A 15,705-nucleotide genomic window follows, 5' to 3' on the forward strand; every position below is an offset into this window, starting at 1 on the left:
TAAAATGACATCATAGCTTTATATTTGTCTCAGTGGCAAAATATTATTTACTAACTCATACTTTCTTCTCCCATTACATGATATTGTCTTCATCTAGCAGGCAATATAGGGTGATAAATTTTGACTGATGCACGCAGAAGATGAAAGCACAAGTATTTTTGTTATTCTGTAACACTAGTGCTTTCTGTTTTGAGAAGCAAATCAAGGTTGGCCCAAGGCTTTGTTTATAAAAGTGCTATATATGTAATGATTTCTTTTTCTGCAGTGCAGCAAGTCAAGGTTTATTGTAGTCCTGAAATTAGTATCATAAGAAAAGCCGTGCACATAATCCTTGGTTTGTAAACACCTGACTTAAAAAGGTTATTTTCATAGAATGACTGACTTCTTATGTTCCTTCTTAGAAAGACTAATTTTTTCACCTGATATAGCCATAGTACCGCTTTTCTAAAACTGTTCTTGGTGCTAGAAATTTCTTTTACTTCTTCTCTTCTCATCACTGCCTTTGTCCTATTCCCTCGCATTGAGCCTCTACCCCTGCCCCATTTATTCCGACTGCTGCCACCATCAACTTGGCAGCCGGAAATGGCAAAGCCAACATCTTTCCCATCTGTATAAACACTGTTACTCTTTTTTGTTGCCATTGGCTTAGTGGTCCAACTGAGGGCAGTTTTCCTCCAGGGGACATTTGGCAATGTCTAGAGACATTTTGGGTTGTCAGAACTGCAGTGTGGTGGGGGGAGTGTGCTTTTGGCATCTGGTACATATAGGCCAGGGATGCTGCGAATCCTCCTATAATACGCAGGACAGCCCCCTACCCCTGCCCCCTTAACAAATGTCGGCAGTACCAAAGGTGAGAAAACCTGCACTAGTTCTATTCAAGCATCAACTCTGTCTTTTCCTCACCTCTCCCAGGGCTAAACTTAGACACTCCTCTTTTGAACTCCCGTAATACCTTGTATAACATTTTTTTCATATCCTGTTTATATCTTTTATTTGTTGATCTTGTCAATAAGATTGCATACTTCTTGAGGGAAGAGGGTATTGATTACCAATATTTGTGTCCCCAGTTTGTGGCAAAATGTCAGATACATAGTGAGAACTCCATACGTGAATAAATGCATGTTTGAATAAGACACCCTAGACTTCTCCAGTGCCTTTCTGGAACTTCCAGAAACCTCCTCTTGCTCACTTTTATCTTCTTTTTCCTACATCTACTCATTACTTATTTTTTAAAACGTGAGTGTGTCAACCCTATCATTCATATATTTAGTTCCTAAAAATATGGATCTACCCACAATTCAAGACATATGGTGGGATAGGGAGGGTGGGAGGGAGACGCAAGAGGAAGGAGATATGGGGATATATGTATATATATAGCTGACTCACTTTGTTATATAGCAGAAACTATCACACCATTGTAAAGCAATTATACTCCAATAAAGATGTTAAAAAAAAAGAAGACATGTAATGCCAGACTCCTGGGTTTATTCATAAACCCTTTAAAAATGTCAGGCATGCCATAAACATCATGGCTGGTGCATACAGACCAGCTACAGTCAACAGGGCTTGTTCTAGGGAGATGTCCCAGACAAATTCCTACTTGCTTTTGAAGCACTTTGCTGTCATATCCCTGACCCATGGATTCTTAGTGTTTGACCTAGCTAGTCATGCCTGGCATCAACACTGCCCTCTGTAGCATGTTCCCACATCCTTTGGCATGGCATTTGGGTTCCATTCCCTTCTTATCTTTGACTATGGCTTCTTCAAATGTGGGGCTCAAACCATGCTCAATCTCTTTACTCCTGATGGTTTGCTACCTGACGCTCTCTCTTTAGAACCTTTCCTCCTACACATTCTTCAGGTCTCAGTCAAGACACATGTCACATGTTAGAAGCCTCTCCTTGGACCCCAAGATTGAGTGATGTATACCTTCTGTGCCTTCACAGCACCTTGTGCCTACCCCTGTATACTATTAATAGAAAAGCAGTTGCAGTATCTGTCTTTCTCACCAAGGTCAGAGTCTGTGCTTTCAAGGCATTTCTGGTGCCTGGTACATATTATACATGTAATAAGTATTAGATGTATGAGAGAATGGATAAGACAGAATACCTCTTCCAGCCTGCAAATATCGCACGGATCTGGTTAAACCTTTCTGCTGGGAGGTGGAGATAAATCAGTCCAAATGTTGAGAGCCTTTGGAGAAGATGCTACGTACAAGGAGATAACGTTTATGTTCACTGGCAGCTTTATCAGCTTGACTAGAGGGCTGTACCTCTAGATCACATTAGTTTAACTCCTTGTTAAGCTGATGGCTTTATTAACTAGTACTCTAATGATATGCCCATGGCCTTTATTGAGGATTTTTATATAGAATGCATTTTTAAAAATATACTCAGTTGCCTCTGCACATAGAAAGAACTCCAAAACCTATAAGATGTTGCGGGATGGGCACTTGCAGGCACTGTTCTGATTTGTTTACCAGACAAGCCAAATCCAGCAACTCCTGGATTTGGGAAAACAGTTTTTTTCCTTACCAGAGAGAGTGGTGGGGCAATGAATTGAAACTTGGGAACAAGCTGTTGCTTTGAAAGTTGGATAAAGATTTTTTTTAGTCTGTTTTATTTTGATAAAACATGATCCAAAATAAAGAGAGATTGGATTTTCTTAGATGAGATTAAGAACAACCATTGTGTTTGCTGTTGTTGACAACATTACAGTGTCATACTTAGCAACTTTTATTTTGTTCTTTCCTGTCATCTGCAGAGTCTGGATGAAACTTCAATGTGAAATTTTGGGGGCCAGCTTTATGCCTAGGGGTGATTTGCTTACATATTGAACTTTGTGGAACAGTGGAACATTCAGAAACTTAACACCCATCCACCCAAGCCTGAATTGTAGACTTTTGGATTATAATCAGACACTAGTGAATCCACATCTGGCTCTGCCACTCACCAGCTGTGTGACTGCAGCCCTAACCTCTAAGCCTCAGTTTCCTCCTCATTTTCAAAATGGATCGTGTGTTTGGCACACGTAATAATAAGCTGTTCTCATCGTCATCTTCATTGCTGAAATCTCATTTCATTATGTTGAGAAACTTTTTTTTAATGCAATTTTCTTTGTTAAAGACACTTTCTTAACAACTAAGCAAGGTTCTCTGCAAAAACAGTGGGAGAGAGTGATCCTACAGCACAGCCTGGGAAGGGCTATTGGGAGAAAGTGGGAAGAAAGGATAGAAGGGGACCGTGAACAGCTGGGGACCCCAGAGTCCTGGAGGAAGACAAATCAGCATCAGCAGTCACACCTGAGACAGTTCTGTCTTGACCGCAACTTTTGGTTCTCCTCCTCAGGATCGAAAGCCATTTCCCCAAGCCCTCGTTTCCCTTGGAAGGTTCTTTGACTCTCATACTCTGTAGTGGCTTTATCTGCCGCACCAAGAACGAGGGCACCTGATAATAGGGCAGCAGTGCTTGAAGAGCAGAAGGCAAAAGATCTGGGTCAGCTCTGCCAGGCGCCAGGACGTGGGCTTATAAAATTAGAATGGAGTAAAGATGCAGTTTCACAGTCCTGTGTTTTGTCATGAAGGGGCCTGGGCTCAGGTTCTTTCTGAACAGCAGAAACCAGAGGAGAGCAAGTGAATCTCAAAGAAAAAAAATCTCTTAAAAACACAAACTGTTAGGCCTACTATCTGTATGATATCAGACCCCAAAGTGAGACCCTGTCAAGGGTTGTGTGTGTTGTCAGATGTGTTGTGATGGCCTTAAAGATTGTGAACAAACATGAATCATGCTAATAGTGGCTCGCGTTTATTGAACGAACACACACTTTGTTCCAGGCACTGTGTCAAATGCTTTAATGGATTCTCTCTCTTACTGTTCACAATGACCTCATGCGGGAGTTGAGTTATTCTTGATTTTATACGTGAGGAAACGAGGGGCCTTGGAGAAGCTAAGTAATTTAATTTGCACAAAGTCACACCAGCTGACAGGCAGAGGCGCCAAAAGTGAATATGGGCAGTTGGACCCAGAACAGGCTCTGCTGCCCCCTCCTCTGACCAGGGGTCATGTGGCCGTGTCTACTGCCCCGTGGTGGCCATCCTGCCTGGATGTTCCCAGCTGAGACATGAGCCTGAGCTCGTGCTGAGGGAGGATTCCTCTGAGGTCTTAAGACTAGAGAGTGGTACCTTCCACTGCAGTCTGGGCTCTGCAGAAAGATGGAGATAAAGGCGCATCTTCAAAACCCCAGATTTTGCACCTACAGCTATGTTTGAGATACAGACATTGTATGCACTGCACAGCCTGGAGGCTACTCCAGCATCTCCCAAAACTGCTTCCCATAGAGATGTGTTGGACCACTGGCCTTCTTTCTAATTCTCCCTTCCACAAAACCTGTCAACCTCTAAAGGAGAACTTTAGAGCTTGGAAGATGTTGTTTTAGACATAAGATGGTTGCTTGGTTTGGTTGGTTTTTAGATCTAGCCTGAACATGATGCTGCAAGTCTTGAATTGTAGAACCTGAGCTGACCTCAGTCAAAATTCTATTTTGTGCCAAAGTTTCCACCCCCGACACACAACTTTTTATTAAAGTATAACATACAGAAAAATACACAAAGTGTACAGAGCCATGAATTATCACACCTACTCAGCACCCCTGAAGGCCACCCTGTATTAGTTTCCTAGAGCTGCCCTAACAATACTATAAACTGAGTGACTTATAACAACAGAAGTTTATTGTCTCACAGTTCTAGAGTCTAGAAGTTTGGAATCCAGCCCGTCAGAGGGGTCACGCTCCCTCTGAAAGCCGCAGGGGGTCCTTCCTTGCCTCTTCTTAGCTTCTGGGGGTCTGCCAGTGTCTTCGGTGTTCCTCGCCTTGCAGCTGCATCCCTGTCTCCCCACCTCCATGGCGTCTTCCCTTTGCGTCTGTGTCTTCACATGGTCTTCTTCTAAAGACACCAGTTACATTGGAATTAGGGGCCCACCCCACTCCAGTATGACCTCATCTTCACTATAGTAATGACATCTGTATTGACCTTATTTCCAAATAAGGTCACATTCTGAGGTACTAGGGGTTGGGACCTCAACGTATCTTTTTTAGGGAGGAAACAGTTCAACCCAAATGACCCCTACCGTGTTCCACCCTAGTCAATATACCTTTCTCCTTCACAAAGGTAACAGAGTGTTGTAACATCCCTTCAGATCAGTGGAGACATTCAATAACATCCCTTATACCCTGCCTGGATACATACATGAAACTTTGCATTGCTTTTTTTTTTTTTTTTTTTTGGACCCTGCCACACGGCATGCGGGATCTTAGTTCCCTGACCAGGGATTAAACCCTTGCCCCCTGGAGTGGAAGCGCAGAGTATTAACCACTGGACCGCCAGGGAAGTCCCCTAAACTTTGGCTTTTTGAGCCCTGCTTCTAAGTACTGTTTCTGATCTTCTTAATTACTGTACCTGAGTCAACATAATACTAACATGCAGTCTCTGCACTTTTACACCAAGAAGTTTCTTCTAAAAACTTCAGTCATCCTATTTGCATTTTAGTGCTGTTGCCTCTTCTGTGTTACCTTATATAATTTTTTTAAGTAGTTGTCTACAGAAAGACTTCAAGAACCTTTTAAAAAAAATAAGTATTGCTGAAAATACTTATATTTTTATATTACGATCCTAGCTTCATAATATTGGAGACCTCCTGGAGCTTTTTTTTTTCTTGTCTGTCAGAATAGTATATTCTTAAAGTATCCCTCCCATAAAATGAACTGATATATCATTGTATCTTCCTGAAGTTTTATCTTATCTACCTAAGTAACTGGCAAGAGGATTTATACAGATTACCACAAGCATAAACTTTAAAAGAGCACAAATTCAAAAATAAGTATAAATTTTTTAAAACCATTCTGAAAAAAAAATTTATAAACAAGTTTTTTTTTCCCTAAATCACATCATTAAAAGTTCATGGTTGTATATTTTTTCTAAATGACTCCAAAGATAATTAATCCAGCTGGTTTGAATAAAGACAAGAAACAAATGAGCAAACAACCTTGCAAACTAGAAGCACTAACCTTTGCGGCTGGAGAGTTTTGGCCAGTGAGTAAGGTGAGGCTCAGAAGGCTTCTGTGACTCGCCCAAGGTCACATAGTCCGGGGTAGCCAGGACCAACCAGCTATTGAACAAAACTCAAAGCAAGCAGAAGACTTCTATTTTTAGGTGGTGATACTTTTAATTCTAATCTTTGAAAGAAATGCTGTTGGGCCTGAGGTCAAATTGACTCTAAAAATGATCTATTTTGATCTGATATGAGAAGACAGGAATTCTGATTTCAAACACAAAAGAGATATAGGGGGGTCAGAATTCTTTGGGGCACCATGTAATTTCTACCTGATTTCAAGTAGTGTCCAGAAGTTCACTGGAAGACTCAGTATGTAGATAGCTATGAAAGCAAGCTTAAGGCAAAATTTTATTTACGCCGTAGACACCTCACCAGCCTCGTCAGTTCCCATAAAGCATCCTAAATATCAAAGGCAATTTGAAAAGTTTTAAAATTTATGTTTCTTAAATAGGATAGACCAGTAACTCATGTATCAAACTTGCTGCTTGGAGCCATTTGAGTCCCAGAAATGACCTGGCATTGTAAGTAATCCTTCTTTAAAAGGATTAATCAATGTGTAATAATTTTTCTTTCTTTCTTTTTCTAGCCAAGGACCCTTGTCATCCATTAGAGCAGTCATCAAGAGATGTAAGTTTGTTTCTTCCTGCTCTGTATTTTCCTCTGCAATAATTTTGAATGATGATTTAGATTTCCAGCAAGTGATTGTATTTGATGAATCTTACAAAGAATCTGACAAGAGTAGCTTCTCCTGAGGAATAATAAACCATTTCAGACAAGCAGCTAGGTTTTCAGCGTTCTTTTCAACTTCTGTTTATTGATAAGCGAGTTCCTCAGAACAGTATTTTTCTCTAGAGAACTAAGCTGTTAAAAAAAAAAAAAAAACTATATTATGTAGTCAATTTTAATGATCTAATATAAATTGTATGTAACCATTTTCTATAGGTGGAGACATCTGATGGGTTTCAAAAATATCAAACCCTGTCCTTTGTTATTGATTTACTTCCACAGTATTTTAATTTGACTCTGTAAATAAATGCTTATGGAGATCAGCTCACACTTCCACATACATGCTAGAAGTGCTGTAACAGAATTCTCTCTAAAATGGTGCGTTCATACTTTCTGACTTTACTTCTTGGTTAAAGCCTTAAAACTTGCTTTGGGTGCAGGAGTTCAACATTCTTTTTAATAAAAGGCTCTGCAAATGTCCCTTTTCCAAAAAACGCATGGATTACCTGTTTTTATTTTTAAAAAGATAAGAAAGGAATATTAAATGTTCTTCGCATTCTTTGAGCTGAGGTCACCACCCTGAGGAGAATGTATCCTATTTCTAGAAACATAAGTTATAATATTTAGTATGAATTTAGGATCTCCACAGGTGTGAAGAGCATGCATTTGAGCCATTGCAGTGAAAAAGTTGTCAGGTGGCAACACAGAAAGATATTCCATGCTTTCCCACGTTTAATTTTTTGTTGGTGGTGGTGAATTATGAAGGTGTGGGAATGCCACAGTGGATATTGATGGGAATTCATATATGAAAATGAAAAATTCGTGGTAACTTTATATGCCTTAGAGCCCTTGGGGAGAAAGGGGCAGATGGGGCAGGGAGGGAATTTAAAAAGGAAAGTAGGGTTTGGAATTTAGGCAAGATGTTCTTGCTGAAGATACAATTCGGGGTAATTAAGGTTATAGGGAAAACCTTGGGAGTCGCTCAGTATTTAAGGAGATAGTGTTGAGAACAGAGAAGGTGAAAAAGAAAAAGAAAAAAAACAAGAGAATAGAGAAGGTGACAAAAGACAGAATCTTAGGAAATATTGGTGTCAGAGATCAAGCTGTGCCTTTAAGGTTCCATAGGGCCAGAGAGGCGTGAGGTCCTGTCACCGAGTCCTGTCTGCTGGCCCCTGCCTTTGTTCCCTGGCTTCTTACCTTTCCTCCCTCTTGGGTTTCAGAAGGGATTTGTTGGGGACTGTAATCCGTTCCTGAGTTCCCGTAGGTCCTCCAGCATGGCACTTGCTTACACTGAGGCCCCAGTGCCCTGCAAGGCTTAGGAGAAGGCAGCTAAGGAGGAGTGGGCCAAAAAAAGCTGAAAAAGAATGATCCCAGTAATAGAAAAACTAGGAGACAGCTATATGTTAGAGGTCAAGGGGGGAGAGGTTTTCAAAGAGAATGAGTGAGCCACAAATAGCTCTTAATGCTGCAGCAGGTGAGGTGACAGGAGCTGAGAATAGGCCATTGAGTGCGGTGCTCAGCAGTGACCTTGGAGCGGGCAGGTTCAGGAGAACGTTGAAGCTGGAAGCCACACTTCATTTCAACAATGAATGGAGCTCGTGAGGTTGGGGCAGCTGAGTAGGCTACTCTTTCATGAACCGTGGTGGTAAACAGGAGGAGAAGGATGGAGGGTCAAGCAGAGAGGAAATCTGGGCACATTTATACACTGTGTAGGATGAGGAAGCCTGGAGACTTGGGGAGGGAGGAACTAGGGGTGAGACCAGATTGGAGCAGGAGAAGAGAGGAAATAGTGAAGCAGGGCCCTAGGAGAGAGGGAGGGAGGAGGAGATGAAACAGAGGGAAAACGCCTGCTTTGAGGTGTCTTTAAAAATAATAACCCAGTGATCTTTTAATTCTTATATGTCACTCACTTTGTATGCACTGAAGAGATACGTGTTGGTTGTATTTATTCCTGACATTTAGGCAAGAAGGCCAAACAGATCCTCAGGTGCTGCCACGTAAATACAGAATGAAGAATAATTGTGTCATTCCCTCTATGTTTTCCCTTTTTGCCCATTCTGTAAGAAAAAGTTGTAAGCAAATTTTGCCTTAGCCAACTCATTAAAATGTTTGCTTTCCTATCCCAGACTCGGTCATCTATCCTTGGCAAGGAGAAAGACTTTATCACATTGTTAAAGTAATATTCCTTAACTGGTTGTATTTTAAATTCTTTCATAATGATTCTGGATCCAATCAAGACTTGAGATCCTTCTTTTTGTGTTCCTTCTTGGGAGCCCTAAATATTTTGGGCAAAGATCTTGAAAGTGTTCTAAGTGGGTGTTTCTGGAAGTTCGTGCTTTTCCTTTCATTGACTTTTTAAGAGAAAATTATTCTTTGAAATTCACAGACTTAACTAGTATTTATTGCTTTCTGTGAGTCAGGAACTATTCACTTACATTGTAAAATAACACTCTGCGTGGTAGGCGTTAACCCCATTTTACAGATGGTAGGGATACTGAGTCTCGGAGATTAAATGGCCTCACAAGGTAGATCTGAGATGTGAACCTAGACTTCCTGACTCCAGGGCCATTTTGAGCTTTCCACTCCTTGGGTGTTCCTGTTATCATGTCAAACACCTCTAGTTTATACCCTGTCCCAAGCAAATGTAGTTAGTGAGTTATTTTTATTATTGTGATTTTCATTGGTAAGGTAGCACTGGAGCAAGGATGCTTGTAATATAATAATCCTTCTTTGTGTTTTTTTCTTCTGACAATCATTTAATTGATAATTTTGAATTATTTAAAATTAGGATTAGCATCCAGCTCTCCTGGCTCCACAAAGAGTTTAGTTCAAGAAGCAAACTGCTCCCAGCCCTTCCCATATGAGCTGTGTGAGGTGGGATAATTCATTGACCCTCTCTGATCTCAGTCTCCTCATCTGTAAGGTTGGAGTAGGATGATCATTAAGGGTGCCTCCAACCCTGGTGGCACAGTGGTTGGGAATCCACCTGCCAATGCAGGGGACACAGATTTGAGCCCTGATCCAGGAAGATCCCACATGCTGCGGAGCGACTAAGTCCGTGCGCCACACTACTGAGCCTGCGCTCTAGAGACCACGAGCCGCAACTACTGAGCCCGCGTGCCACAACTGCTGAAGCCCAAACCGCTAGAGCCCGTGCTCTGCAACAAGAGAAGCCACCGCAATGAGAAGCCCGCGCACCGCAACAAAGAGTAGCCCCTGCTCACCGCAACTAGAGAAAGCCTGCGCACAGCAATGAAGACCCAACACAGCCAAAAATAAATAAATAAATAAAAAATTTTTAAAGCAGAAATTTACTAAAAAAAAAAAGGGGGGGGGGTCCCTCCAGGCTTATGATCCTGTGGAAACTTAGGAGAATTCTTTATTAGTGCTAATAATGCAAATCCAGATCGCAGTCTTTTATAAACAGCTGAATATGAATTTGCCCTGTACTTAGAATTTAGCCATATGAACTAGAAAAGTTTGAAAATAATTCTGTAAAATGATATAACTTTGACTGAAAAACCTGCCTTTATTCTGCGTTAATCCAAAATGCATGGAAGACCGGCCTTGTGTGGCAGGGTTTAAAAGGAACATGTTCTGTGTGGGCCCTGGGGGCAAATTTGAGTCTCCTGGTAACAACCACATCAAATCTGTTTAATCTGGGAAAGTGAGAATGAGATTAAGCAGATAGTTGAGAAATTAGCAGGAAGAATGTGAGGCACTACATGAAAATCTGCCATGAAAATCTAAAGTGTTTCTAGCTACTAAACTTGTTCAAAACTGACAAAAAGTGCTAGTCATTTTATAAGGATCAAGAGAAAAAAGAGATTTCAAAGATGAGTGAATATGAGAAAAAAAAAAAAACTCAGAGCAGGAGAGGGGAGAGCAAGTGTTTCTCCAAGAGTGTGGAGAAGGTCTGTAAGCATGACTGGGAGCCCTTCTCTCCCCTCATCCTGCTGCATGCAGTGCGGGAATACCACTGTGCCAACCGGGGGTTGGGGTGCTGTTACTAATGACCGCTGGGGTGAAGGGGCAGAATCAAGTGGAAGGCCACTGATTTGAAAGATGTAAACTGACTACTGAATTACCTTTTGAATACTATTCATACTTTAAAATTGATCCCTGTCGAAGTAGCAAATCGATTTTGCAGAATGATTTTTAGATTTTTTTTTTTGGCACTGTTACTAAAAACTGTAGGAAGATTTTTTTTTTTTTTTAACCGTGGTTATATGTGTGGATATCCTGGTCTGTACAGATATATCTTTGCCTGCAACATATTTCTTTACTCTCTGAAACTATGGTTCATCAACTTTTCCATCGAAGCACAGAGGTGGGTAGAAACAGTGGCATGACAAGACAGTTTTGCTGCTTATTCTTTTTAGAGCTTAGGCAACTGCATTCACTCTTTTTTCTCCCTTTCCTCTTCTGTAACCCCATCTTTTTTTCCCTTAGCACTCATGAATAGTGCACAGCAAAAATGCCCCGTGGACGAGGTATGTGTGTGACGATAAATAACATGATGTCTTTTAAAAGTGCTGTGTCTGCTGATTCTGGCTTTAGTGATGGTGGTGATGGGATTGTAGCACGCTCGGTGAGCCTCTGACTTAATGAAACCGTTCTTACAAATCAGACCTGCCACTCAGAGCTTTAGCCTCTCAGTCCTCCTTTATTCCAGTAGAGAAAATGCACCTCAACTTGGTTAACTCTTGATAGAAATGTACTAGTCCATCATACCCGTTGATGGTATGAGTACAGAACATCCTCCAACTCTAGATCCAAGGGTTATGGTTTCAGATGTCAGGTTTGCTTTGCTAACCCCACGTAGGTTCGCTGTCACAGCTCCAACCCCAGCCTAAATTTCATCCCCACCTCCCGTCTTCACCCCTGCCTTCCAGCTTTGGCATCCTCCTTGTTCAGAGAGAACCAGAACTTAATAGGAGGAAGAAAGAAAAGATTCATACCTTCAACCTTTTCAAGTCAGAAGAATTGAAAAAGTAGAGTATTGGAGACATAGGAAAGTAGAAGTAGTTTATATCTGAAACAAATTCCCCTTTGTCCACAAATTTTTACAGTATAGTATTTGAAGATTTTTTTTGAAAGGTATCTTTTAAATGTGCTCCTTAAAATAGAAATATTATTCTCTATTACACATGTGTGTAATATGTGATCCCATATGTGACACATTTTCCAGGTCATCTGGTTAAGACATAATTTAATTTTAAAATAAAATTTGGAAAAAACTTAAACCATCTAGCTTTTTGAGTTTGAGGTTTAAGGGAAGAGTTAGTGCTGCAAATACAATAATACTCTCTGCTATAAACATTTTTATAAAAGTGCTTTGAACACTTTTTGCATGTATTATTATTATCTCTTTATGTAAGTAATAAAACAACTCAAGGCTTGTAAAACTCCAGAAAAATTAGAAAATAGATGGAAATTTGACCACTTCCACTCTCTTTACAATAGAGTTATAAACAAACATTACAAAAGTGTAGTAATATGGATTAGAAAAGATACTTAAAATTTTTTCTGCCCGTTGTTATTTCATGTCATCATAATGCTCTTGCCATGCAATTTCTATTTAGTAGCTGTCGTCTTTTCTCTGTTCGTTCTTCAAATTATTTTTCAGAACCATGGAATGTGCTTTGAGGAGTTTTTGAAATCTATATTTTCTTATGCAATTCAGATATATAACTATAATTAACTTCATGCCATATGAAAAGATTGTTTTGATTTGCTTTTCTACTATGGATGTTAAAATTCATACATTCTCTCTGATGTCAAATATAAGCTAACTTTTTCCAATAGTATATCCTATAAAAATTTAAACCTTTATTGAATATACGAATTTTGTACTTTATCAGTGTATTCTTTCTTTTATAGCTTCTCGGACTTCTATTCAGAGTGAGCTTCATCGAGATAGGAGGTATGGTTATATTTATAATAGAGGACATATATTCTGCTAATTATGAAGTAAAAGTGTGTCATCAGTTAGCAGGTTAAATATTTCTCTCTCATAAGGAGTGTATTACAGCCTCATCAGTACATTTTCTGAATTAATCTGTAAGTTTGAACGATGATTTCGCTTGAGAGAAGAAGCAGTACAAGCCTGAAAATCTTCTTTTGACAGTAATTATTTACTGAAGCCAATCTAAAAATGTTTATTAAGCAACTGCTGTATGGGAAGCATTGTTGTAACTACTTCAAAGAAATGCTTTGTACCTCATAGCTACTTAGTAAATGTCACATGGATGAATGAACTGATGACAGCATAGAAAATTGAATAAAGGAAGGATAAAGAAAGGAAAAGAGTCAGGCAGACTAGGTGGATAGCTGAATGAATAAAAATGGCTAGATGGCTGGTGGGAGGGAGGGATGGAGGGGAGCAGGGAGGAGTGAGTCACTGGATAGATAGAAGGAAGGACCAATAGACAGACGGATGATAGGATTGATGGAAGTGTGGACAGGTGGATAAATAGAAAGATAGATTTATGGTCCCTACTGTCAGATTTCTTAAAGTATCGTGTTGACTAATGAAGAGCAAGGAGTTTATAGTCAGACATAGCCAAGTTCAAATCCTGACTTCGTTTCTCACCATGTGACCTTGGGCAAGCTCCTTAACCTTTCTTAGCTTCTATATCCCCACCTTTAAAATGGCGCTAATCATACTTACCTCATAGGGTTGTCATAAGGGTTAATGCGTGTATAGTGGTTAACATTTGTTAACTAGTAATTCATTATCTAGTTAGATAAAAGCTATATAACAATTGGAATGACTCATTTGGATTCCACACAGGGAAGTGAAAGTAAGTTCACTGTGGCACACTTAGCATAATGTCTAAGAGGGGATTGGCTAAATGCAATTTGTGAACCGCTTTTTCTAACTCTGAGTATAATACATGCTCATTACAGAAAATATTGGAAAACTAATAAAAATATAAAGAATAAAGCACAGTGTACTCACTCTCCTACATAAAGATAGCAACAATTAATAGCTTTGAATAGTACATTCCAGATTATGAAGATAGGTAACAGGATTCTGTACATACATCTCAGAATCTCATTTTTCTCTATAATTAGATCTTATATTTCCCTTTGTCAATCCAATCTCTTCTAATATATGACTGTTTGTGTTTAAATAATATTTGTCTGTGAGGTGATCATATTCTTTGTTTAATCGTTTTTCTCATGTTGAATATATGTGTTCTTATTTCAGTTATTTGTGCTAATAAATAATCCTTGTTATTTAAATTTTTAAAAGCTATAAGTAGAGGTTCTTAGGTAATGCAATTCATTTAATCAATGGGCAGTTTCTCCTGATTCACAGGCTAGCATGAGAGTGTGTGTACGTGTACAGTTTTTATAATGGCAGTGCTTTTTATTTTTATTTTCCATAGAGTTCTAGAGAAAGGCAGAGGAGGTATCATCATACCTATTTGTTAGATGAGAAAAGTGAGGCTCAGAGAGGTTGACTGATTTGCTCAGAGTCACGCAGTTGGTATTTGTTAGGAAATCAGGTTGAATAAAGTGTAAACATGAGACCGTAGAATCAGGTTAAGAAAATGATGAAAGAAGCCACACCTAAATCACTGTGGCTCCAAGTATTGAAGATTAAGCATCAGATTCCTATACAAACTGACCAGGAACACAGACACACACATCAGGGTCTAGAAGTGAACAAGTAAACTCTAAACACTTAAAGATCATTCTGAATGGGGGAGAGGTAGAGTGAGGAGGAGGGCGCTGTTCTTCTAATACATAGTATCATTTCAGAGTATGTACTTTATAATAACGGAAAACTAAACATTTCCTTTCAACCAGTGCATTTTTCTGTCTTACGATACCCTGTGTTTGTGCCATAGGCTAGATAGCAGAGCCCTGGGTTGAAGAGGTTGTATGGGTCTTGGTCCTCATTCTTATCAGCCAGGGCAGAGCGAAGTGTACTCAGGGTACATCTCTAACTCTCTGAGGCCAGTGTCCTGGAGGATGGCTGTCACGTGCTCCCTCGAAGCCTGCCTCGGTGTACTGTTAGAAAAAGTGCAGGTCAGACAGGTCATTTCTGTGACTATGGCAGTTCTTATGTCACTTTCTTGGGTGGTAGTTATTTTCATGAATCTTTGAACATTTACAAATAGACAATAGCTTGTTACCAGGCTGTAAAATCTCACTGAGGCTTCTGTCTGCTAGGCGCCCAGAGATCACCATTGTGGCAGCTGAGCCACTGAGGCCGACCTCGTGGTTTCCAGGAGCCCCACCCCCAGGACTGGCATTTCCCCCATCTTCCGCAGCAGGCCCTTGGAGGCCCAGTGAGCTGGTTCCTGCCGAGGTGAGTAAACATCGCATTATCTCTCTGCATTTTATTTTTAATGAAGTTCAAAGATAAGAACAGTGAGACCGTTAACACCTTGGCTATCACCCATAGGTGTCTAAAATCTTCATCCTTCATTCTACAGCTCCCACCATCGTATGAACAAGTCATAAAAGAAATCAACCAAGTTCAAGTTAACACTACAAATAATAATAATGCTGCTGCCACTCCAAGGCACACTATTACTTCAGCAACTCAGACTGACTTTTCCGAAGAAATAGACAACCATCTGCCTCAAAGTAATGCAAGTAATTTGTCTTCCCTAATTCTGACCTAGTTCTAGGGAAGTAGTCAGTAGGCTCCAGCCTTTAAAATAATTTGCGATTTGTGCATAATTCATTGAGCTCTGCTTCCCAGTCGTTGTGATCACTGTGTGCTTGCTTTATTTGGGTTTGCTGTGATTATTATAATAGGCCATTCTTCATCCTCACAAGCCGCAGCCCCAATCTCTGGGGTTCACCCTAGTTCATAGCACAGAAACATCATCTTTTTTTATTATTTTTT

At 40.1% G+C, this 15,705-nt stretch overlaps 1 protein-coding gene across 8 annotated transcripts in view; it reads left to right on the forward strand.

The window, feature by feature from the left end:
• The window catches only part of SH3D19 (SH3 domain containing 19), a 180,119-nt gene that overhangs the window by 108,002 nt on the left and 56,412 nt on the right, over positions 1-15,705 (forward strand). For 3 of the 8 annotated variants that reach the window (XM_030878201.2, XM_030878205.2, XM_030878203.2), the window contains exons 3-6: positions 6,694-6,734; positions 12,717-12,759; positions 15,021-15,159; positions 15,287-15,449. In XM_030878201.2, the coding sequence (XP_030734061.1) occupies positions 6,694-6,734; positions 12,717-12,759; positions 15,021-15,159; positions 15,287-15,449 (386 nt within the window). Of the gene's footprint in view, positions 1-6,693; positions 6,735-11,285; positions 11,327-12,716; positions 12,760-15,020; positions 15,160-15,286; positions 15,450-15,705 lie in introns of all 8 variants that reach the window. The other 5 variants (XM_060299698.1, XM_030878206.3, XM_030878202.2 and 2 more) reach the window with 3 other exon arrangements.

Source organism: Globicephala melas, chromosome 5, assembly GCF_963455315.2.
Source record: "Globicephala melas chromosome 5, mGloMel1.2, whole genome shotgun sequence".
In the NCBI taxonomy this organism is placed as follows: domain Eukaryota; kingdom Metazoa; phylum Chordata; class Mammalia; order Artiodactyla; family Delphinidae; genus Globicephala; species Globicephala melas.